This window comes from Rhipicephalus sanguineus, chromosome 11 (genome assembly GCF_013339695.2).
Source record: "Rhipicephalus sanguineus isolate Rsan-2018 chromosome 11, BIME_Rsan_1.4, whole genome shotgun sequence".
NCBI lineage: Eukaryota > Metazoa > Arthropoda > Arachnida > Ixodida > Ixodidae > Rhipicephalus > Rhipicephalus sanguineus.
Genome location: NC_051186.1, coordinates 139,148,669 through 139,174,761, shown reverse-complemented (window position 1 = coordinate 139,174,761; position 26,093 = coordinate 139,148,669). Strand labels below are relative to the sequence as shown.

At 44.7% G+C, this 26,093-nt stretch overlaps 1 protein-coding gene across 1 annotated transcript; it reads left to right on the top strand.

The window, feature by feature from the left end:
• The first annotated feature begins 4,397 nt into the window (after positions 1-4,397).
• On the top strand, positions 4,398-24,643 carry LOC119374767 (uncharacterized). The gene is made up of 7 exons (XM_037644949.2): positions 4,398-4,606; positions 5,102-5,152; positions 5,263-5,313; positions 6,044-6,246; positions 13,025-13,184; positions 14,445-14,567; positions 23,062-24,643. The coding sequence occupies exons 1-7, from the start codon at positions 4,438-4,440 to the stop codon at positions 23,064-23,066; spliced, it is 762 nt and encodes a 253-aa protein (XP_037500877.2). The 5' UTR covers positions 4,398-4,437; the 3' UTR covers positions 23,067-24,643.
• The last annotated feature ends 1,450 nt before the right edge of the window (positions 24,644-26,093 follow it).

Genomic DNA, 26,093 nt, shown 5'->3' with positions numbered 1-26,093 from the left:
AGGCGCAAGATGAAAATATTTTAGACGCTGAAGGTTTTGCACATTGTCTGGCAAAGATTGCTATGTTAATGTTTTTGAGAGGAAGCTCGCTATGAGGAACCTAAGATACGAGTGATTTAGGCTAATCGGTTCATTATGAGAAAAATTTTAAAGCACCGTTTCAAGACGGTGCAAACGACGGGCCAGACACACTACGGTGCGTGTTCATTATCTCGCTCGGCCTTTTATACAAACAACTAAGGTCGTATTAACAATATCGCGAATGGAAACACACAAGAACGAAAGGAATAGGAGCAATACTTGGGCGCCACACGCACTCTTATTACAATAACATAGAAACAAATTTATTTATTTCTTGCAGAACTTGAGAGACGGCACACTGACGCAGTCAACATTTCAGCTGTTATACCTAATCTGAAAAGGCAGCAAAACAACTTTTCGTTGTGCAGCGAAGTTCCGGCTGGCGTCATTGTGCTTCGTTAGTGAACACGCTGCTACATAAATTAGTATATGTCCGGGATATCGATCAGACAAAAAGCGATTGACTTGCCTGCAGAAACTGCCCTGGACCTTGCGCTCAAGATTTGCCAATGTTTTTTTTTTAGCATGAAGACACAAAGTTGATTTCGTATTTTATGTATTTAAAGGACAAACTGGAAACTGCAAACGGTGGTTCCCAGTTTACTACTAGCAAAGCTGAAAGTTCTTAGTGCTCATGACCCTCTTGAAATTAACGACGCGGATCAAGTTCAAATTAAATGAAGTAAAATCTTTATTTTCACCTTACATCATTTCGCGGATGGAGGCGGGGAAACAATGCTTAAGGCACCTTCGCACTGCTGGTGCCATTAAGCCTGAAAAAAATGCGGAGCCTTCTTTGTTGCTCTTCGGTTTGCTCTCTCTCTCTTTCCTTCTTTTTCTCTTCTCCAGTTCTTTCTTTCTTTTCTCTCTTTATTTTTATTTCTTTCTATTTTTCTGTATTTTCCTTTCTTCCTCTTTCTTTCTATTTCTCGCTTGCTTCCTCTTTTTTTCTATTTTTATACGTGCGTTACGCCAAGCGACGACAGCATAGGACAGCCCGGGCCCCTACAGTGTTCCGCACTTCATATCATCATCAAGGCGCTCGAAGAACAAGAGGAAGAAGACTTCTCCTTGGTTGAGTGCGCGCTAAATATGCTACAGATGGCTATGTTATACGTGGTTTTGCCAGCGTCACGCCAAGCTACATGAGACGACGACTGCACACGACAGCCCGGGCCCCTAAAGCGCTAGTACGCAGCCCCATATAATGATTGGCATGTGGGCAACAGCGATGAAAAACAGCAAATAAATAGAACAAATAAAAATATGCAATCCATGCAGAATAAAAGCAAAACACAGTAGTCTGAAAAAGAAACAAAGAAAAACACGATGCCGGGACATGAGATCAGTTTTCTTCCACAAACATTGATTTCAGTTTGGTCCCATGTGACCAAACTGATATCACGTCTGGTCACGTCTGGTGGTATCACGTCTGGTAGTACGTCTGGTCCCATGTGAGCGGGAAACCAGACTATGTGGTGAATAGTGTCTGAGGGAGGTTTGCTGCGGAGAATTCGAGCTGCCTCTGTGGCTATCAATCCCGATGCGAACGCCCTAACGGCCGCTCGGCAGTCGGTGTACACCGTTGTGCGTTTCGTGTCCAGTAATACCAGCGCTGCAGCAGCCTGTTCTGCTACATCGACCAAGGAGGTCTTCACCGAAGCTGCCGAGAGGAGTTCTCCCCTGTCAAGGGGTATTCAGACGAGGAAGAAATGCTCGGAGGATAAAGGCGGAGCCTGGTGACGTCAGCTCGCGAGGAGAAGTCTCCACAAATGCCCCCCACTCACACGGACGAGGCGAACGGAGGGGGAGACCAGTGTTACTAGACTACTCTGGTGGCTTGCACCACCCGTTTGACGAGCTGCTGACGACGAGCTGCAGACGACCATGCAGCTGCAGACTGTACACCCGCTGCCGCTCTCTGCAGGAGCAAGTGCAACAATGTGGCCAAACAAGAGGCCGAAATTTCGCTATATCCCCCACCGCCGGGGGATTGTTTGTCCTTTCGGCGGGAAGGTCCCCGTCTCCCCCGAGGAGGCGCGGGGGGAGGGGGTCACGCCCACTCGCTAATCCGTGACGTCGCGGTCACGTGATCCGCAATCCCCCCGTCTCCCCCGAGCATTTCTCCCCCGTCTGAATGCCCCTTCACTGACGACTGCCACGGAAAACTTGTTGTCGCTGGCGTGGCGCGCAGCGTCAACAAATGTCTCCGTTCCGCAGAGGCGCTTCATGAAAGCCTTAAAGCCTGTTTCACACGCGAGCGACTGAGCGGCGGGGCCCGCGGCGATTGAGCGGCGACAGAACGCTCGGACGCGGCTTCGTTTCACATGCACCGCTTTTGCGCGGCGCGCGCCTCTGCGATGCGCGGTGATGGTTGTGGAAAGCGCCCGTTACCCGCGGGTTTCCTTTCTCCGAGTTCGCTTGTTTTGGTGCACTTGGGTTGCGAGTTTCACCAGCCTTCTACTTCGGTGCTCGATTTTCACGCGCCTAAACCTTGATTGACGAAAATGTGCAGTGTATCCGAGTGCAATTAAACAACTTCAGTAGTCACGTTTATTTCTGTTCCAGCTTTCTTATTTTACCACGCAAGTCTTGTTTCACGCGCATACACTTGGCCATGGAAAAGCAAGAGGAAGAATTTGTTTTTGTGTTTTTAAGCTTTCAGAGGGCTTTCGGTGGCTTTTGCTCTCGAATGCCGCAAGGCGTTGGTGCGCCGTCTGGGCCGGCAACCATTGCAAACCCACAATGTCGTCGTATGGGGGGCTCGCATTTGTCGTCTTCGGGGTACGCGACCACTGAAAAAAAAAAAGAAAACAGTAAACTATTCGAACGCACTGGGCCAGAGTAGTAAAAAAAAACTGAAACAGCGACCAACAAGTGCGCAGTGCCGTAGGGTCCCCCTGTACGGACCTGTGTTGGTGCCACGATTCGATAAAGATACAAAAGAACAAAATGACACGTGCAAACGATTTGTCTGCTTTGATGGAAGCGCAGTAGAGAACAAAAGGAAAGGAACGGCGTTTCTACACTGCCAGCTCGTTACAGCGAATGTCGTCTGCTAGGAAACCGAGTTCCTCCAGGCGAACGCGCCCGCTGCTCGACTCCGCCCCTGCAATCACGTGCTCCCCACGTCACTGCTCTCCCATTGGGTGACCTTGGGCAGACGCTCTGCCGCTCAACGTTTATCTGCCGCTAGCGAATTTTTCCAACTCCGGCGATCTCGATCGCCGGCGCTACGAGCGTCCACTGGTCGCCCTTAAAACCTGTTTTTGGGCTTCCGCGACGGCAGCCGCTCCGCTCTTGGAGCAAAATCGCTGCATGTGAAACAGGCTTTAGCATATGTGCTTTCTTTAGCATATGTGCTAACAAATCAAGCAATTGTTGCACATTGCAATATGTAAATTTGGTTTGCATTGCCACCTAATACCTGCTGTTAGCCTAAGTTGAAACATACATATTGTGAAACGGCAGTGTGCTATAGTATTTCATGGTTCACCTGCATTTGGAAATGGGCTTGAGTCAGGCTCCAAAACATATGACTGCTGTTTGCTCATGAAGACTGCCCAGCAATCGCATGTCACACTTCTGTGTATGAACGTACAGCAAGCATCCTGGCCAGTTATTCCCCGTTTGTAGAAGGTTTATCCTGGTAGCACATTATGGAAATTCCTATTCAAGTATGCAATAGGCTCTTAACCATCTTGGTCAGGGTAGTAGATTATATCCATAATTACAGGCATTCTTATTTATTATGTATAGTGATTGTTTTAATGTTAAAGCTGGAGGTTACCTTTCTTCGGTTGACTTAAGAACCGTCTTACTTAAGGTAGTAAAGCAGTGTTGTGCATAGAAATGCGCAGGTGTGAGATTGCACCGACATGATACCCTTTAGAATGTAAAAAAACTTTCAAGCATGAGGTTGCAGGCACTATGCTGAGATGCAGTATAATGGGGAGTGGAGTGCATTAACACATGGACTGTGCATTGTGTACACACTACATAACCTGAGATTACTGAAGTTCGAGTTGCCTTTCATAGCTGGTATGCAGCTTTTGGGCATAAAACAACATCGAAACAAAGGAATAAGTCCGTAAAAATTGCATTTCTTTCATGCTCCTTCATTGCACTCCTCACATCCACTTGAACTCATTCCTACTAGGTTCAATTCATATGCATTTCGGTTAACACCCTTTTCACTCATTACAACTTACTGTCTGTGAAATTAGTACACAAGATATTGGTCAATGTATTAATCCATTGCTGTGCCCACCTATGATGCTGCCTATGTGAACAATATGCAAACTGTTACACAATCATTTGCTTTGCTTTCTTTTGTTTTGTGGAACACCCTACAGAATGTCTATTGTTTCCGTGTATCAAGAACATTACAAATGTTCACTAGCTACTTCACTGCTCCCATTTTCTGCAGATGTGAATGACATGCCAGAAGGCAGTTCAGGTAGATCCAGTCCACATATTGCAAGCGTCCCTAGTTCACAAAGGGCAGGTGGCTCAAGTTCACATGGTGAGTCTTCCAAAATCTTCAATTCTTTTTTTTTCTTCAATTGGAAGGTCATACTTTTTTACATAGTTTAGTCGTGCATGCTGTGCCACATTTTTAATTTGTCTGTGCAGGCCAAGGTGGTTTTAAGTAGTACTTGTAGCTTGTTCATGTCGTGACAAATGACAAACTGGAATGCTCTTCACAGCTGTTAGACAACCTTAAAGTGAGCAGCTTTAAAAGAACTTTACATGGGCTAGTGTCCTAAAATTCGGTGACCTGGCATTAAGGTATTTTAGCAGTGTCGGTAATATTGTACCATTTATGGTACAGAATGATTGTCCTGTGTAAGTGTTCCATGATTCAAAAACATTTTGCTGCTCGGAACCAGTGCAGCTACTTTCCGACCATGACAATATGGTATTACCGTACTTGCCATCCAGTAAACTGAGACTGCTAAAACACTATTAGTGCAAAGTACAAGCAGTGTGTAAGTGCCCTTTATTCGTTACTGTGCAGGTGACACACAGACTTCATATTCACATTCCCCTCATGAACTGCCAGACAATAGTAAGTTTTTGTTGTACAGTATAGTACTTCACAGCATCATTTCTTTAGAATTTCCGCATGTACATTTTAATCTAACTCACTGTGTGACTGCCTACTAATCACTGCTGCAGGTGACACACAGACTTCATCATCAGATTCCCCTCATGAACTGCCAGACAAGTGTAAGTTTTTGTTGTACAGTAGTACTTCACAGCATCGTTTCTCACGAAGTTCCTTATGTGTTTTTATTTTAATTTGCTTTGTGATGGCAATGCCTACATAACATTACAAATATGCAGTTTCTTCACAGCATTCCTGAGCATCCATTGTATAGACATTGTTTTTTGCTTTGTGTTGCTGCGAAGTTTCTTGGGTGCAGTGGGGGATCTGCACAGTTGCAAAAGCTTAAAAGGCAGAGTGTGTGTGATCGCATGGCTGTTTAGGACCCCTGTTAATTTTATTTCATGGCATCAGGCATTCAATCGAACAGTGCTTAAGTGTTGCATGGTTTAATGTGCCAGGCATGGAATAAATCAGTATAACGGAATGAAGTTTATGTTTGAGCACTATTGGTCTATATATTGTATTGCTGGCATGTGAAAAGTCCCCAGTTTCTAGTTGGTCCCTGTTTCAGGAAAGAAAATTTCTTGCACTCTGAAAATTGATGTTTTCAGTTTAGCGACATCAAAGCATTTCTGTGGCAAAACATTTCTGTACTTGAAGGATGCTGAACGAGGACACTCTTAGAAAATACCCTGTAAGAAATAATGGTCATTGAAATGCCAGCTTGCTTTGGTTCCTGGAAGAATAGACCGTTGGGAGAGTTGGTATTCTATTATCAGGGAAACTGCGCAAAAAAATGTGGACAGAAGGAGAAGACTGTTCCTAATTGTCGTATTTTTTTATTTCAAGGCTTCAAAAAGCACGTGCTTCGCCTCCTGAACATTTTGCGTTTTACGCAACAGCACCACGGAGACTTGCTTCAAAACTTGTGCGACCAGAGCGCAAGGCAGCCTCTCACATCAAGTCCTCCACTTATTGAGAGGCCTTTCAACAGCGTGGACGATTTAATGCATTTTGATGCAAAGCTTGACAAAGAGAAGACCGAAAGTTTGGTGTGTAGCTTTCCTGAATTAAGCTTGGACATAGATAGTATGCACTTATTGCCCGAAGTTCTAACGTTATGCTGCTGCAGCTACATGCTGATGCATGAAACATGTCAGTGTATGGGAGTGTAATATAGCTCCACAAAAATCATCTTGCAAGCATGACTTGCCTAGTGACAGTGCCTGCTGAAGTTGCTAAATGAATGAATGCTTGCAAATGGGATTTATGTATCTGTGCAGAGATCACTTTGCAGTTGTGATTCATGCAGTGACTAAATGTAGGCACAATAACATGCGTCATTGTGAAGTTCCCCTCAAGATAACCTAAATTCACAGTACATTTACTGTATGCGTCACATTTTTGCCAACATCCTGCTGCAGTTGTTGTACTTGGATACCTTGAACAATTCTTAAAGTAGAGCCGTTCCTCTTCTAATACTGATATTTCTATGCATCAAATAAGGAACATCTTTATTATTTCAAATTGAAATGTGTCGCACCACCCTTGCAGCATAATTCCTTCTAGTTCCTGCTCAGTAAAGCTGATGTCCTGTATTGCAGCCACAATGTGAATTGGTCATAAGTGGTCTGAGTGGCCTAAACCACATGGTTTTAGACATTAGCGCACCCAGGATTTCTCTCAGGGGGGGGGGGGGGGTTGAAATTCTGAGAAGACTACAGGAATGTAACGACAAATGAAATATGTGATACCAAATAATAATAATAATAATAATAATAATAATAATAATATCAAATGTGATGATGATGATGATCTTTCAGCGTTTTGCAGCAAGATAAAGCTGAAATTTGGGCTAGTTGGTCTTGACTTAAATACATAATATAGCGGAACAAAACAAGGACAGAGAAAGAAGCACACAGGACGACCGCTAGTGGTCGTCCTGTGTGCTTCTTTCTCGCGGTCGGACGACTAGCGGTCGTCCTGTGTGCTTCTTTCTCTGTCCTTGTTTTGTTCCGCTATATTATGTATTGCAGCAAGATATTGAAAATACTTGAGAGGGCCGAGAAACCACTCATTCAAGCAGTGCACGTAGAAAATAAACGGCAAATTGAATAAACCAAGGCGTAATATAGTTCCAACAAATGTGTCTGGCAAATACTTGTTTTTGTAAATTTTTCAGCTCCATGTAGTGATAAGGGTGTTGACGTGCGGGCCGGCTGGTGATCGCGCAATGCTGTTATAAAACAAATTATTACTATGGTAGCGCAAACAAATCGGACGCAGGAAAGGCACACGAGGACACCCGGCGCCGTGTGCCTTTCTTGTGTTCCATTTATTGTGTCTTGTGTCCGATAGCCACAGTAATCAGGAAATGTCATACAAACAAGCCCCATTGGCAACTTTAGCAGCTGAAAAATTCTGCAACTGAGAATTTTGTGCATAATGCGAGCAGAACATCATATATTATACTTCCTTCGAGCCTCGCCAAACTACAAATCTGAAAGTGTATCGTAAATATTGATTGTAAACTTTCTGGCATTAGTACGCACAGGTCAGTGCAGCACACATACAATACAATTCTCAGCTCACTGATAAACTGCATTGTAGCCACGCTCACCGATTTGCCATGTCATTCGGGTGCACAGGTTCGGTGACTGAAGTACCCTCTGATAAGTCACTGATCGATTGACGCATCTGAAGGCGCTATGTGCTGAGTCATCGGTTCCTTTTTGGTCGTAATCGGGCATTCCGGTGTTGTTGCTGCTTCTCTTGAATTGGAACACGGAATCTTTGTCGGGAAGTAGGTGAGGATCGTGTTCGACTAGCGCGTCAGCGAGATTTCTGTGGTGTGGTAGCTCACTGTCGACGCAGACTCGCGCAGCAGACACAGAAGCAAGTTCTAGCAAAGCGAACTTTTCCGTCCGATGTACAACATACAAAAAGAAGTGGTAAAAAGAGAGAGAGCGAGAGTTGCCTACTGAAAACAAAAGAAAACGTGGCACCCCAATATACCTTTCGCATTTTCCAAAGCCCCTTTTTCTTGTCCCACGGCCTTCAAAACATTTACTCATTCTGCCACGTCGTTTTACTCCTCCCGTCTTCGCAGCGTATGGATTTCGCGTAGCATTCGTGCTTGCTTGGGGTCCCTGCGTGTGTGCAGTACTGCGGCATGGCTGGCGACGCACACACTAGTTGCTCCAAGGCTTGCTCAGAAATGCAGGAACGCTGTACGGATCCGGGGTTTGCGGTCGCTTTGACGAATGAGCCGCGTACTACGAGGTCGCCTTTCTTCTCGCCGCTCCAATGCACCTCGTCCGTCCGCTGTCAACAAAGTTAAGAAAAAATGCACGACCACCCTGCTGGCAGTACTGCGGCATGGCTGGCGACGCACACACTAGTTGCTCCAAGGCTTGCTCAGAAATGCAGGAACGCTGTACGGATCCGGGGTTTGCGGTCGCTTTGACGAATGAGCCGCGTACTACGAGGTCGCCTTTCTTCTCGCCGCTCCAATGCACCTCGTCCGTCCGCTGTCAACAAAGTTAAGAAAAAATGCACGACCACCCTGCTGGCGACACCATTTGCCTGCACAAAACGCAAGCCCCGAAGAAAACAGAAAACACTTGTTTCGAAGCGCCGCCGACGGCCTCTTATCTTTGGAACTTTGAGTGAGGATTGTCCCTACGTTTCGGAATCCATACGGTTTCGTTCGAGGGAGCGAGACAAACGAAGAAGGCTTCTTTTCTTGTTCGGCCGTTATGAAAGGGTGTGTCAGGAGGCGGCGGTGCTCGTCAGCAAAAGGACAGAGGAGTGCTAGGGCTTGACCGGTGGGAATGAGTTGAAGAGTAAAAGGGGGTGGGGAGCTCCTTTGGCGTGTGGATGTGTCGAGGTAAACTGTTAGATGAGAGACAGGGAAAGGGGGATACTTGGAGTGCCGGACTGTGTGAAGCTGTAAGCAGACATCTTTTTTTCTTTTTTCTTAGGCTCTGCGCAGGGAAAAGCGAAGACGCTACGTGTAGGTTGCCTTCAGCGTGGTTCACGATTGGGTAGCTTAGATCTGCCAGCATTCATATTTCTGTTGATTGGTTTCAGCTGCGAGGACTACAGTTTCAAGAAAATTGATTCGGCGGTCTGCGTCTTTGCAAAATTGTGGACGTCTTTCTTGTCCTTCTTACAGGTTCTCAGTTCCGCTGATGCAGCGGGCGTCGCTGCCAGTACAAGCAGTTTTGTTGAGGATGCCTCGGGTTCGCTCTTCCGGTGGCCAGTCTTTTGGAGAAGGCAGAGAACGCGCTATTGTGCTCGTAATGCTGAAAACATTTTCACGAACCGCCGTCCCCATCGTCGGCTGCGCGCCACGCGCTCGGAGGGGGGGGGGGGATGTCAACAAGACCGTTTCTCTTTCCTTCTTTTTTGGCACCCTATTACGCCGGCGGCTTTTCGAAAATGTGGTTTCGCTTAGAAGTCGCGCACGCGGCGCCGTTTGTGGTTTCGAACTGGCTTCGGCCCGGGCTTTATCCCCCCCGTTTCGGACTGCACGTGTGCATGGCGCAAACGGACGGGCCATTCGCGGTGTTACTGTCACCTGACAGCCTTCCGCGGAAACGGGCGATGGTTTCGCTAGCGCCACGAATAGCGGAGAGTGATGTACGTATTTCTGTCGTTGTGTCGATTGGCGGAGACCTGTTGCTGCATTTCTCAGCTTGCGTCGTGATTTTATTCAGAAAGCAAATGAATTGCTTTCTGAATAAAATATATTGGGTAGCCGTTCTTGGCGAGTATCCTGAATACATCGCGTTTTTTTTGTTTTACTTCCTTCAAGTTGTGTGCTGCAGTGCGTTCCGGCTCTTCGCATTAATATGTTTTATTCGGGAGGTCTGAAGTGAACTGAAAATATCGACTTGTGTAGATGTGTTTGCACAGTTTTATTTTCAGGTTACGAGAACATCCAGAAACGACAGAGTTTTCTGTTTCAAGGGTTAACTGAATACTAGTTCGAAAAATTTAGATGAAAGAATAATTGTGATTATGATCTCCTAGCTGACGCTCGAATGACATTTGTTGAGTCGTATCTGAGAAAGATTTTTGGCTGCGGTTGCAATGAATTAAGAGCTTGTTCCTCGTATGTGTTTCATTGTTATATTTGCTATGGCGACAGACGTGGGCACAGGGTTCCAAATATTGAAAGATTTATGAGAAAGTTTACATATTTAGCAAACTTAATGCATTGTCATAAGGCAAGAAAAAGAATATTCGCACCATATGTATCTGAAGGGGCCTAAGTGCTTCAAGTGCTTTTCTCCCTCTCTTTTTTTGCGTTATGGAGGATTGATAGTTACCTGGATTCGGTCCTGCCGATTTGAATCATGTTATTCCCCGTTTGCACGTAAAAAGTGGCGCTAATTGGTAAGACCCTCAATATAAAGGGCATTTTCGTCGAATCAGTGCCTTCATTTTCATTTCCAAGGTCAAGAAGGGAGCCGACAGATGGATACACGGAGTGGGATAGGTTTCAAACAGGAGAAAGTGCCTCAGACAGGCTGGCCTTTTCAATAGGAGGACCTATCTTTGTCAAAGGCGCCTTGTCATCCTTGGCGTGTTAGTTTTAAAGGGTTAGTGTTGACGTCATGTCCAGCGGTGGCGCTTGTCGCTAATTTCTGCCCGGAAAGAGAAAACTAGATAGAGGAGTGTAGTCCTTGCCACATCATTTCAAGAACGCTTGCAACGGCGTTCCGGCCCCTCCTCTCAGAGGTAGGGGGAGCTGCAAAGAAGAAAAAGAAAAAAAGGAAGAAAAAGAAAAAAAGAGAAAAAGGGGGGGTCTACCAAAGCGAGAGCCGTAGAAGGCTCGACAAAGAAAAGAGCGGCGTATGGAAGCATTTGGAAAGGCTGCAGAAGGGCGGCGCGTCTAGCACTAACAAAGGGCTGCAGAAGATGGTGAGGCAAGCGGGCGGTGTACTTTTGAAGCCCACACGTGCTTAATGGGTGAAGTCATTGGCGGACATACACATCAAGTGTCATCGATGGCCTCAAAAGTTGGGCGGCAGTCCAGTAAGAAGAAGGAGGAGGAAAAAAAAGAAAAAGAAAGTCCTGATGGATGTAGGGATTGAAATTTGTGTATCAAATACAATTCCATGTATTCCTCTCACGTGGTGACCGGAAATTTGTTTGTAGAATGTAAAGTTTGGCTTGATCGAAATTGTGGTCTTGTTGGTTTAAGTGGCTATCCCACCTCATTCTCATTTTCTGTTTTGTAGAACCCATTTATGATGAAAAAAGAATGTTTCTCGGCAGGAGAGCGTACATTATTGACTATTTAAAGGAAAACAAAGGTGCTCCGTGAAGGACACAATTCGTGTTCATTATAATATCAAGGATTTAAGAAAAAGTAATGAGAATGCCATCGGCATCGTAACAGGAAATGTTCATCACGCTTAAGCGAGTTTCGATTCCATAGCGAGTAAGGAATTGAATGTACATGAAAACGCTTGTTATTTCTATAAAATGAGTTTTATGACGTAGAATTTGAAAAAGTTGCACATTCGAGGCAAAACAAACATATACTTGTTGCGCAACTTCGTCGTCGCGCCATTAGTGCCATTAAACCAAGCCATATGTGACACCGACAACGTATACATGTATGTAGCACTGCGTACACAGCTGGGTTAGCTGCTATACGTAATACTTTTTGATGCCACATGCTCTGTGCACCGACGTCTGTGGCTAAGTCACGCGCTGCATTATCATTGTACACCGCCCCGTCTTAGACTTCCCCCGAGAATCAAATAAATGAAAAAAAACAATAGCTTGCTTCGAAGATTCCGAACTATCTCCTTGTTCTATTGCGAATCAGAGGGGGCAGGAAAAGAAGAGGGGTCAAACCGACGACCCGTGAAAGCATCTTCTCTTTCGTCCAAAACTGCTTCACTGGAAGTGAACACAGAGTCACAGAACTTGCGGTTTTCGCTCTTTCTGTTTAGGAGTAGATGACCGAATACAACACATTAAATGAAGGAAATTCGACCTGAAACCACCTCTTGTATTGAAATGATAACGTTAACAAGGCCCCCTGAACGTGCACGTTGGATTCTAGGTGACAATGACCGTGAAGCAGTTGCGGGGGGGGGGGGTCAGGTTGGCCTCGGGGCGGGGGGGGGTGCAACCCCCCACCCCCCCCCCCCCCCCGTCGGTGCGCCACTGGCTTTAGAGTTGGTTTTCAATTGGCTCTTGCTTGAAAAATTGCTTGGTTTTACAGATCCAGGGCCCTTACATGGCACTTAGTGACACTATGTCATGCTGCCTTCGACATAGTGTACTGAGTTTTGGGCTAGTTGGTTTTCCATCACCGATCATTTAAACGCGTGCAAACAATGACAAAGGGAGGCGACGACAACACAAGCGCTTGTGTTGTCGTCACCTCCCTTTGTCCTTGTTTGCGCACGCATAAGTGAACGGACGTAGAGCAGATTTTGCGTCTACTGGTAGTGTACTGCATTGAAATGTGACCAGATTGATAAAGAGTAGCAAACTGGAAGCCACTTGCCAGTCAGACCGACTGTGTGGTATTTTAATTGTGCAATGAGATGCGTTCAGCAGCACTTTTTGGCAAAGCGAGGGGCAGTACTCTTTGCAAACCACCTCTTACTGGTGTCTTTGCTGGGAGGTGTTGCATGCTACCCATTCTATGGCACTTACAGTGCCTTGTGCAGCAGCTTCTGTGGTGCATTTAAGCCAATGTACCATGCTACAGATGTTTTCAGCCTAATGTAGCCTTGGGTTTACGTAGTATTTACATTCTGGGATCACACACATTGACTGGAAATCTGTTCTTTGCAGGTTCGCGAGTTCATAGACTTGGGAGGAAGAAATGTCAGCGCAGCTACAAAGCGTATTCTTGCGTACACTTTTTGTGATGATTTAGCCTCGCTTTTTTCATGGATGGGCCGAAAAGGCAAATTGAATTTTTCTACTCTGAAGACTGCTGCTGCAATTGTTGGTGAGTTGAGAACTTCTCTTTCTTTGATGTTTTTTTTAATGAGAAGGAACACCATTATGATTTTAGCTAATTTTTTATTTCCATAGGCAGCTGTTGAGCCATTCATTTTATACATTTAGTGCAAGAAAGTTTGAAATACACACCAAGTCCAGTGTGGCTGTCGGCAAGGGGGTGCAAAAGGAACACTTGCCCCCTTCAAGCCACACCAGCACGCCTCCTCCCTCACTGCGATACAACACGAGTTTGCAGCACCCTCCTTTTCCTCCTCCTCCTTAAGACAGAACCCTGCCGAAGCGCGTGGCTGCAGGTCAATATCATCACAGCTTCTACACCTGTTGGATGTGTCACTGGCTACTGGCATACAGTTCATTTGAGAGGACATGGTGTTGGTGCAGGATGTTTGTGCTGACCGAACATCTTGGCTGCCAAACGAATGCTTTCATTTTAGTGCACTTAGGTGTTGTAATGATAGCTTTCTGTGTGTTGTAGATCACTAGCTGGTAGCGGAAGACAAAATTTGGCAGGTGTTGCACTCTTGTAACACGAGAAGGCAAAAGCGTGGCTGCAGTCGTGTAAAACAAATGAGCTGCAATGACCAGGTACGCAACTTTTACATTAGATCAACCTTTTGAATGCTTCATGCAAGCACTTTTTGTTTTTCTATGAATTTTTCAAAGGTGCGCAGACTTTGGCGACGGGCCCGCTATGGGTCTGTAAGGAAATATTCGCACCTATGTAGTTGCAGTTTCTTAATGCTGTGGCTGTGTAGTGGCTGTTTCTGTGGCTGTGGCTGTGTAATGCTGTGGCTTAATGTAGTGGTTGGGAAGCTTTACAACACTCACTCGTTACGCAATTCACATGGTGTGATGTCTTGTGGGATTCTGTGCTATATTACATCTGTTGTAATATAGCGCAGAATATTACATGTAATATTTGTTGACCAACTGACCTCTCGCCCGACATGATGCCTGTATAGGGTCTTTTTCCTAGGAATTTTCAAGCTTGACGACCACAGAGAATGCCTGGGTTCAATTCTGGCTCGATAATTTTTTTCTTGTAATTTTTATTTTGTTCTTAGGGTTTTTGTACTACACACTGAATTTTCGAGGTCGACATTTGATGAGGCACTTAAGGCTTCTGCCTTGAAAATTGAGCAATTATTGTCTAGCACATTCAAGATGTATTTGAATACGCTGCATAGGAGTTGGGCCTGAGTTAAATCTTGCTGTTAACACCCCAACGCGTATTCGCTTTTTTCAGTTGCCGTAAAACGGGCGACACAAGGCAACACGAATGAGATTGAAGACACTAGCAAACTAAGGCATGCTCCAAAGAGGGCTGGCAACTGCAAAAAGCAAAGCGCTGAGGTCTTCCTGCCTCAAGGTAAATTTTTACTCCACTGCAGCTTGAAAGGCATTCCACTTAGCAACAAGAATTCTTGTCATGACAGTAGCCGCAGTCACCTTTCACTGGAAATGTGCATGAGTTTATCCACCTAAGTTGCACCAGCATGGATTTGTGTTGCTTTTTAATACTTAGCTCATGCTTATGCATGGCGATGAGAGGACATTTTGAAGTAGCCTAAATGTAAGACAGTGAGACTACCCTGTATGGTTGTCTATTTTCAATCAAATTTACTGTTGGCTGTACCTTTTCACTTTCACATATGTGCGCATAATGTAGTCTGCTGACCAGTGGTCGCAGCATACTTGAATAAAGATGAAAAAAACAAGAACTCTAGAAAAGTCATAGCTGTATGTAGCATTAGTCATGTCCATTTTCAAGCAGCATTTTTTATAACTATGTGATTGTTTTCGTTTGGTCAACTTTTTAATTATTGCTTCAATTACAGACAACTCAATTTTAAAGTTGTTTTTAACCTCTAATAACTTAAGCATTTCATGCCGAAATTTGCCGATTCATTTTTGTCTGCAAGAGCAAAAATAGCTGGTGGAAGACGCAAAATTTGGGATAGATGCGCACTAGCACGCTGCTATTCAAGCTCTCCCAAGCAGTGTTTGATGGATGCTACATTTCCCCCTTTGTAGCTTGGTGCAGGGCTTTGTCCTTTTTGGTTTTTGGTGGTTGCAACATGTGTACATCTCCGATGCATCATAAGCATGGTGCAGTTAGTGTGGCAGGGGGGGGGGGATCAGTGACTGTGCGCTTATGACTGCCAATTTGCAAACTCTTGTTTTGTACATAGAAGTGCCTAGAATGTTTTATTTTGTTCTGTGAATGAGTCTTCCTGGCTTTAAGATCACTCCTGCATACAGCCTGATTGTGTGCCAATTCAAGGGCTGTTAATTAAGCTTGACTAGCTGTCTATATGTAGTTCCTTAAGAAACTCTGCAAGCTTCTCTTTTAGGCCTGGATATTTCCCATGTTTAGCCAATAGAAACTCTTCTGGGTAGACATATAGCTAAAGGTCTTTTTCTTTTTTGGCTGCTCATGGTCACAGGTCTCAGGTATAAAAAACACTAGTCGGTTTTCAGTGGGCGAAAAACTTTCATTTGACATGCACAGATTTTATTATGAAATATCGCCATTTGCAATTCATTGGGAAGAGACACGACGTACACATGTAGCAGTCGAGCACAGGATGAGCCCGCATGAACTAGTTAAACTACTGTGGCCATTTGTGATGGTGAAGACACTGCATCCAACCGCTCTGACTGCAGACTGTGTGGGACGCTGCAAACTTGGTTTCGTTATTGTAGTGTCGCCACCGGAGGTACCGTCCGGCGGCAAGGAAGGCGGCTCAGCGCCGGAGCGCCCGCAGTTGCGTCAGGACAGCCGGAGAACGGGGATGGGACTGTAGTTTATTTACAAAGAGAATTTGGTCATACGATTTCGTACATGAAATACCCGTTGTGTGGCGCTCTGCGTCACACAATCGAAACCGAAACTGGTAAGACGCGACACCACATCATCTCCCCCTAAAAAGGAAAGGAGCTGTACTCTGTATATGACATCATACAGTGGTAAGGCACTGAAACGTTTGTATGAAGTAACATGTTGGCACACAATCCTTGAACATGTTGTAAGAAAATGTGCAAAAATAAGTAACATCATTATACAATAGTTATCACATGTAGGAATGTATTCTTTATTAGAACAATATTTATGTGACCAGAGTTCACGTAGTTTGACTAAACTTGATGTAATCGATTTTTATTTTTTTTTATTGCATGAGCCCATCTATGAACTAGTATAAGTAGTAGTTAGGAACTTAGTGTCAGTCACCATTATATGTTCCCCAAAAAGGATTATGCAGTAATATATGAAAGTAGTATATAAAGTAGTATATAAGTATGTGAAACATGAGTATTATGAAGAATATATATATCAAGGAACATAGTCCTTGTATCGTGTTGGCTTTCTTCGGTGCCGTTTGGGACGAAGGGGACGGTTAGTAGAAGAATTTGAGCCTTGGGGCTCACCTACACGCTCATCGGAGAGTGAACACGGCAGAGTTTCGAGATTTTCCGTAGTCGGCATGTTAGTCGACGTATCTATCCCCCCTTCGAGAAGTGGTGCATTGGGGCTGGGCACATCAGCCGATTGTTGTGAAGGTGCCTGCAAGGTGGTTAGTGGAAGTCGCACTAACTGTGGAACTGCAGATGAACATGGAGGTGGGGAGGAATTATGTTGTTGCATAGACGATGTGTTAGGTGGAGGACATGAATTCTGCTGTGGAGTTGCATTCTGCTCACCATGAACAACTACCAGCTTTGATGCATTCCAGACGTTGCCATCACTAAGGCGAAAGGAATTGAATCCAGTTTGACTAAGGATTGTATAAGGACCTCTGTATTTATTCTGCTTCCCCGGCAGACGAACTTTAACTCTGAGGCCCACCTGTAGCTTAGGAGGTTTTGCTCCACGCTTAGAATCAATGCGTCGCTTAGTTGCCTGTTGCTTGTGGAACACTCGTGTTCTCACAGGATCCAAACTTGGCGAAGGAGTGGAAGAGTTTGGGTGTAACCCTGCAATGTCAATTCCAGAACGTGGTTCGCGGTTATGCAGAAGTTGTGCAGGCGACAAGCCTGTAGTAGCTTGAGGCGTAAAGCGATACGTGCCTAAGTACTCTGTTACAGCTTGTTTCAGTGGGCGGCATTCAAGTTGAGCGAGCTGAATTTGCTCTTTCAAAACGCGGTTGAAGCGTTCAACTTGACCGTTAGATTGTGGATAGTAGTTCGAAGAGCAAAGATGCTGTATGCCTCTGTCGGAGAGGCACTTCTCGAATATTTGAGATTTAAATTGAGGACCGTTGTCCGTGACGATTGCTTCTGGAAAACCTTCCCTACTGAAAAGTGCTGACAGAAATGTAATTACTGAGTCTGAAGTGACTGTATGGGTAAAGCAAACCTCAGGCCACTTAGAGTGGTAGTCAACTAATGTGATTGCAAATCTGCAGTCGCAAGGAGCACGTTCGAGTGGACCGACAATGTCCATGCCTAGCTTTTCCCAAGGTTTGTCGGGCCATGGGACAGGCTGTAAGGGTGAAAAAACTGGTTTAGCAGATTTATCTGCTGTTTGGCATACGACACAGTCGCGAACTGCACGTTCAACTTGGCTATCTAAGCCAGGCCACCAGTATCTTTCTCTAAGTCGCTGCTTAGTCCTGACAATTCCAGGGTGACTTTCATGAGCCAACTGTACGAGTTTATTGCAGAGTGAAGCAGGAATGCTTACTCTGTCTGCACGGAAAACTAAGTTGTCTACATAGGACAGCTCATTTCTGATTGCAAAGTAGGGCAGTAGTTCTGGCTGAAGAGATTTCTTTTCTGGCCATCCGTTAGCAATGTATGGAATTACTTGTTGCAAAGTAGTATCCTCAGCTGTTGCTGCCTGTAAATCAGCTTTACTGATGCATGGAGTGACAAGGGAGATTATCTCTTCTTCCAAGTCTGGTGAGACTGGAAGTTGCAAAGGCAGACAGGAAAGTGCACCTGCTACAACATTATTTGAACCTTTGCAGTACTGTACAGTGAAGTTGTAGTACAAAAGTCTGGCGCACCAGCGTGAAATGCGTAATGGGCGTCGGCCCTCTGATCCAGCAGAAAGTAATGTAGTAAGTGCTTGATGATCAGTGCGTAATGTAAAATGTCTACCCCAGAGGTATACATGCCATTTCTCGCAAGCAAAGAGGCATACTAAGGCTTCACGCTCACCAGTAGAATATCTGCGTTCAGCAGGTGACAAGGTTCTCGAAGCAAAAGCAATTGTAATTAACTGGTCACCTTTGCGTTGTTGAAACACAGCGCCCAAACCTATGTTGGAAGCATCAGTCGTTATGACTATCGGAAGCTACTCGTCAAAGAGTTGAATGACTGGGTTTTCAGCCAGTACTGCTTTGATACTGTTGAATGCCGAATTGGCTTCATGCAACCAATTAAATGTTTGGCCTTTGCGCAACATGGAGCGCAGTGGTTCAACAACGTCAGCATAATGAGGAATGAACTTTGAGTAGTGGCCAGCGAGACCAAGAAATGAATGCAATGATTTACAATCTGTAGGAGCAGGTGCATTAAGAATAGCATGCACTTTGGACTCAAGAGGAGACAATCCTCTGGCACTGACATTGTGTCCTAAAAATTGGATTTCCTGGACAGCAAAGACACATTTGTCGTTTAGTTTCATTCCTGTGTTGCTTATGCGACTTAGTACTGCTTGTAAATTAGCATCATGTTCAGCACGCGTTCGACCCCAGACCAAAATGTCATCTAGGTAGCATAGTACTCCAGAACAACCTTTCAAGATATCGGACATCATTTTCTGGAAAACAGCAGGGGCAGATGCAAGCCCGAAGCAGACTCTACGGAACCTGAACAAACCATCATGCGTTACAAAAGTGGTTAAGTCCCTACTTGATTCTGACAAGTTAACCTGGTGATATGCTGATGCAAGATCTAGCTTTGAAAAGTAAACAGCACCTGTAAGTTGCTGGAGAAGTTCTTCGATGTGGGGCAAGGGAAACCCATCAATCACGATAGCTTTGTTTGGTTCACGCAAGTCCACACAAAGTCTTAATGAACCGTTCTTTTTCTTTACCACGACCAGTGGAGAGACCCAATCTGATGCTGAAACACGTTCGATGACGCCTGCATTTTCAAGGTGGGAAAGTTCATCGGAGACTTGTTGTCGAAGCAGGAATGGCAATCTGCGAAGCTTGGCAGCTACAGGTTGCACACCTGGGCGGCGTTTCACTTCGTGCATGTAGCCTTTCACCAGGCCAAGTTCCTGGGTGAAGAGGTGATGAAATTCGGACGGAGCATTGGCAGGAATTCTTGGAGTTGCTGTACTTGAAACTTGTGAGCAGGACAATGTAGCGCCGTCGATGTTTATGTGGAGGCTTCGAATGGCGTCCAAACCGAGAAGTGAAGAACCTTCTTTTGTCACGTAAAATGTGACAGTAGCAGTGGTATCGTTGTACCGGACGTTTGTAGAGAAGTATCACATGGGGAATGCATTTCTTCGAATAGTCCTGAAGGACAGTGTAGGATTCAAGGAGTCTGGTCCCCGGAAAGTACTGCTTGAAATCTTGTAAGTTCAGCAATGAGACGGTCGCACCGGTGTCAACGAGAAAAGGAATGTTGACTTGGCCAACTTGAACTGAAATTTTCAGTGGTGAAGGACGGCTGGAGCGTTCATCAACGTTAAGAATAGTAACTGTATTTGTTACTGCAGTATCTTGCACTTGAGCTACGTTTTGTTGCGAAGTTCGGACATTTGATGAGCGGCAGGCAGCTCTGAAGTGGCCTCGTTTTCCGCAGGCAGAACAAGTGCGGTTGCGGGCAGGACAGTTTGCAAAATTTGCGTAATGTTGAGACGATCCGCATCTATAGCAGAAATTCGATTCAGATCGGTACGGTTCATTCTGCTGTCCCGAAGAGTCCGATGAAGAATGAGGACGGGTGTCATGTTGCGAGCGGCCATGTTGGCTCCCTCCCGAGTTCTGTCGGGGAGGCCGGCGGCCATGATTCTTTTGTTTTGGTGGAAAGGAATGTGAAGTGCTTTGGCGGCCATCTTGCGTACCCGCCTGAAATCCGACCCTGTCAACTTGCGCGTTCGCGAACTCCTGCATTTCGAGTTCGGTACGCTCCTCCTCTTTGGCAATTTGTATTGCTTGATGGACAGTAAGGGTAGGTCCCAGCTGCAGAAGTCGTCTGCGGACTTGTTGTGCGGTAATTCCGCTGAAAAGCTGATCGCGGACCATGGCATTGACGGAAGTCCCGAAATTGCATCTGCTGGCCATCGTCTGTAGTGCAGAAACATAGTCAGTAACGGATTCCCCCAGTAGCTGTTTGCGCAATTTGAAGTAGTGACGCTCCAGTATTTCATTGCTCGGCGCCTTGAAGTGATTCTCGAGCAGCGTGAGCGCTGCGATGTACTCATCTTGCGTGCCTTCGTCCCGAGTGCCATCGCCATTCCCCGCCTGTTCCTGGGCAGCTTGTAGCGTCCAATAAACATCCAGGCCTTCAACTCCCAGTGCATTCAGCAGGAGGCTCTTCTTCAGAGCGGGCCGGGCGGTGTCTCCGGCGGCAACGTCGACGTACGCCTGAAAGACACGGCACCATTTAGCCCAAGGCACGGGAGGAGTGCCCGGAGTTTGTAAAAACGGCGGAGGAGGAATAGCGGCAGTCATGCTGGAAACGTGGTTCACTTTGAGTCGCAGTCGCCAGGATGCGTTGGCGAGTCACTGGTGCCAGCAAGCATTGGCAGTACGTGCACAGGGTGTGGCCGCAGTAGGGTGTGGCCGTAGTCCGTGCAGCTTGCAAGTGGGGTGGTGCCCCGTAATGCGGCGGAAAATGCCGGCGAAGAATGTAGAGGCTTACATTGTTTTCACCTCGTCGCCACTGTCGCCGCCGGAGGTACCGTCCGGCGGCTAGGAAGGCGACTCAGCGCCGGAGCGCCCGCAGTTGCGTCAGGACAGCCGGAGAACGGGGATGGGACTGTAGTTTATTTACAAAGAGAATTTGGTCATACGATTTCGTACATGAAATACCCGTTGTGTGGCGCTCTGCGTCACACAATCGAAACCGAAACTGGTAAGACGCGACACCACAGTTATTGTGCTTGATTTTAATGCTGAGTCAATATTTGAGCATGTCTTATTGGGAAACAAGTGCACATTATATTTCAGTAATACATTTCTAAGGACCAGTTCGGTTCTGAATCCTATTGACCCATCCTACATATGGAGAAGCCCTATATGATTGGGTGATAAACAAAAGCAACTAGACATCTACAAGGTTTACTTTGAAATGCTTCACTACGAGCATGCTAGTGTACATCTATTTTACATTTTGTGCGTTTCTCAAGGTATTGTTTTTTCTTTGCAAAAACAATGCAGTCGGTCTTCCAGAGCTCTTGATTTTCTAAGAAAATCTTAGTCCAGGTTAACTGGGACACAGTGTACAGAGGAGCCTTCCATAAATGTAGCTTTTATGTGGCTGCTACTTTTCCACACATTAAGTGTGATTTTAGGTCGGAAGTGCTGCATTTAAATCAAGACAGCATGCTTTGAGCATTAGGAGTAAAAAGAAAAAACGCCAGGCCTGCGACATAATGCCTTCCAGACGTGCGGCTGGTGCCTCGCTTCTCCGCAGAATGACGAATAATGGCTTAGTAGGTGCTTCGCAACTTCACAAAAATTGTGATTTATTGCGTAATGGTGTGCCATTTGTCTAGGCTTTCATTGTATTGCCACGCGGTGAAGCCATCTTCAAGTTACTTTTTAACGCAAATTAGTGAAATAAGGGAATGCCATTGAATTGAAATAACGGTATTGTCTTAGTCAGAAAAAAGTCTACAAATTGAGCGAAAAAAATATTCCAGTAGATTTGGTACAATTTTTCATTTTTCATGGCAGGGAAAGAGTTAAAGCAACCAAACTTGCTGTGTGGGTGGGGGGAACACAGCACTAACATTTCTATCAAAACGAGATAAAAGAAGGTTTTCCTGCCCCATTGAATTGAAATTACGGTATCGTTTTAGTAAAAAAAGTACAAATTCAGCAAAAAAAATTTTCCAGTTGATTTTTTGGTACAATATTTCATGGCAGGGAAAGGGTTAAAGAAACCAAACTTGCTGTGTGGGTGGGATGAACACAGCACTAACATTTCTATCAAAATAAGATAAAAAGAGGGTTTTCCTGATTATGTGTGACATATGCTTTCCCCAACCTTCATCCCAAGTGCAAACGCATGCAGTAACTGACGTGACGCACCACTGATTTCGGGCAGCCAGGTTTGATCCCTCTGGAGACGGGGTATCGCTTCCATCGTATGAGTAGACAGGGTATCACTTCCATCGTGTGGGTAGAAAGTTGACGAACTATAGTGGCAATCTTCATAGAACAGATGTACTTGAGTACTGTGACAGTAGGGACATAAAATAGATCACAAAAAATAGGGATCTCAGGGTTCAAACAGAGGGACACCAACCAAGGTAGTAATAAAGGTAGAATCTTTTTTTTACTTTACAAAAACGAAAAGACCTTATGCTAAGGGTACAACTTGGACCCTTCTTTAAGGGTGACTGGGGGGCACCACCTATAGACAGGCTGATGCTTCTGGGTGTCGCTTGGATGTGCCATGATTTCACGAAAAGCCGCTCATGGTGCATGCATGCATGTCTTATATGAGTGCCCATTGCTGCAGCATGCTTGGATCTGTTTTGATTGTAGAGCCCTTGTAGTGTTATAAGTTGCTTTCGAGAGCATGACTGACCCTTTGAGGTGGCCTTTAATTAAAACTGGTAAGACATTGCTTGTGCGGTCTGGCTCATTATCTCTGAAGCAAGCTTTCACTGTCTTGTTTCTCTTAACCTCACATGTTCACTATCATTGTGCAATTTTATCTTCATGCAGAATAAGTGGGGGCCATCTGCACGTTCCCCTTGCTGGATTTTTCGTATGTCACTGGAAGGAGCTGGATTCTTTCGTGACACTGGGAGGATTCTGCCTGTCATACGCATCATCACTTGCATGGCCACGCTTTCGCTAGGCTCCATCATTGTGCGTTGCTACAGAATTAGGCAAGAAGTTTACTGTTCTTTAATGTCATGGCCGTCTTCTGTGTTAGTGAGATGGCTTCCACGGCAAAGCCATGCCTTAGTGAATTGCTGTTACTGTGCTTCTGTAGCAAACTCCTTTGTAAAATTCTTACTTTAAATGCAAGTTTTTTTTTCAGTACTTATGAGAGCATTTGTTCGTTCATTTGCAATTCAGCGCGCAAGTAGTTAGCGTCTGTCTTTGGCATCATGTTTGTTGCTCTCACTAAAAAGCCACATTTTTACAAGACCTCTATTGTGCCTCTATGCAAAGTAACTTGCGAGAGCCTTTTATTTTGTATAATTTTACATCGTGAAAGATTCTTTCATTTATGTAATCATGTGGGCTGTTCCTACTACAATGCCATATTTTGTGAAACTTTCACTGTGTGTATGTGTGGACTTTAATGTGAGATACTTTACAAAGTTTTAGGCCTTTTTTGTGTTTTGGTAATCTGCTGCACAAACATCTTGCTTCTAAGTTTCTAGAGCAGTCATTTAGTGAAGTGTCTTTGCTGTGTTTTAGCACAGAACTTTTGTTCAGATACTGTGAGTGAATAAGACATTAAAAAAAAATTAGAGTATGGGGGAGAATGGTAGTCACTTTTCTATATATGTAGTGGTTACACCCTATTAGGCTTTGTATGCAATCACTTTTCTGTTAATTTCTTGTGCTGGCTATGTTTTCGGTTTTGTAAGTGCCAAAGTCAGTCTGTTGCGCCATGCCCATCTTTTAATTGTTATAAAGTAGCCATTTTGTACATTGTGCAAGAAAGTGTAGTCCTTGTGCCCATATTTCTTTGTTGTTCTGCTCCTTTAATTATATTTATGATATTGTAGTTCAGGTGCGAAGTAGTCACTTCTTCTAGTCATTTTGTTTTGCTTCATGCCCTTGTATTGTTCCTATAATTATATTTATGATATTGCAGTTCAGGTGTAAATTTCATTTTTTTTCGTGAAAAGATGCTTCACAGATTAAGAGGCCTGGCAAGCGAATCAATGGAGATGTTACTCTATGGAGACAGCTGTGGTATGTTTTCTTGTCAAAGTGACTTAAGATGCATTTATAGTTTCTCTTCCATGTTCCTGTACTGGTGTTATTAAAATTAACATAACTTTACTATAATCAGTGATTTTCAATTCTTATGGGATTTTGGTTGTGTTTGTGTTCATGTTGTTTTCCTGGGAAATGTTTGGGGTGTTTTTACTTTATGCTCTTGAATAAATGTACTGTACTTCTGTTTATGTGCAAGTCTCTGCGTCTGACCATCTGAAAAGCTGGGCAAGCGTTTTTAAAGGATTTATGTGCCGAATTCGGTCTGGCATAGTTGCAATTTAATATGTACAATAACTGATGACCATATTAGTTAAGCATATTAGGTCAAGTTATGCATATTTCAGCTATCACTGCGTTTTGAAGCTGCATATATATATATATATATATATATATATATATATATATATATATATATATATATATATATATATATATATATATATATATATATATATACATTTCTCACGGCTGCACCAGTGTAACATATGCTTCTGTGAATTGTTTCGAGCTAGTATTTATGTTGTCAGCGGAGCAACCTTAACGAGCATAGTTGCTGCATTGGTGCTTTTATAATGGATGCAAATAGGGTAAGTGCAGCATGATGGATATGACTGGTTCTCGCACAGAGTACGGCTTCTAAAGCATTGCAAATGTCTAAATAATGCTGTACTACGACAGACGTGGCACCAACAAGACCGGTAAGTGAATTTCAGATTTAGCATGGATGTCCGCTGGAAGTTCCACGGCATTTAGGTGATCAATGTCCACATTTAAAATCCCACAAAATCCCCTGGATGTTCATGTCCAGATTGTTCTGTTCACCGGATATTGGGAGGATATTTTAACAAATAACGCCTTTTTTTTTGTCCGATGGACGTCCGAATGTCCGAAAAAGACGTGTCGAGGACGTCCAATTTAACGCCTTTTAGTTTGCGCGGGACGGTCCGTAAGATATCCGCTGTACGTCATCGGGACATGTAGGGATGTCCGCTGGAAAACCGAAAGGCCGGCGCTAAACATCCACTGGATGTACTGTGGATTGTTTGTGGTCCATTGGGGAGTTGAATGAGGACCACTGTTGCAGCTGAACTGTGGTGTCGCTGGAATTAGAGATAATGTTTGTCGATGTCATTGCATGCCAGAGAAAAATATGGTTGTGTAGTCATCATGTATAATAAACTTGGCGCTGTGATTAATGGCAACAGGTTAAATAGCAACTGCCCCGGAATGCTGCCCCGTGGGCAGGGCTGGGCAAGGATACGTTTCGCGATACAAGATACTCGGGCAAGAATTACAGTAGCAGCTCGTTACTTCGAAGGGGACTGTAAAAATGTTGGTCCAACTGAGCGGAGTTCGAATTAGCGGGCGGCTGCTGGAATGAAAGGGACATCGCGTCACAATGAGAAGCCACCTCGTTAGTACACGTTTGTGGCAGGTGATTTCGTCAATTAATTTGATGGAGCTCTAACAGCGAACAGAATTAATTGATCAGTCAGCGATACGGCAGAAACAAGCAGCGACATGCATTCATGTGAGCGGTGAGCCTCAATGTCGAAATAAATGTCGCTATTTATGCTCCGAAACACGTTTATTTACATGTCAGAGTTAACGCAATCAAAATTATACGTCATCAGTCATTTGAATTTGCTTGCGTTTCTTCTATCGATCGCGACTCCATGAGCATAGTTTGCAGCTTGCCCAAGCGCACAGCGCCCGAATTCTCATCTGCTTCGTTTTGCATGTCTAGCAAACTTGGTTGGGCTTGATTTTGCAGCACATTGTGATCGCTGACT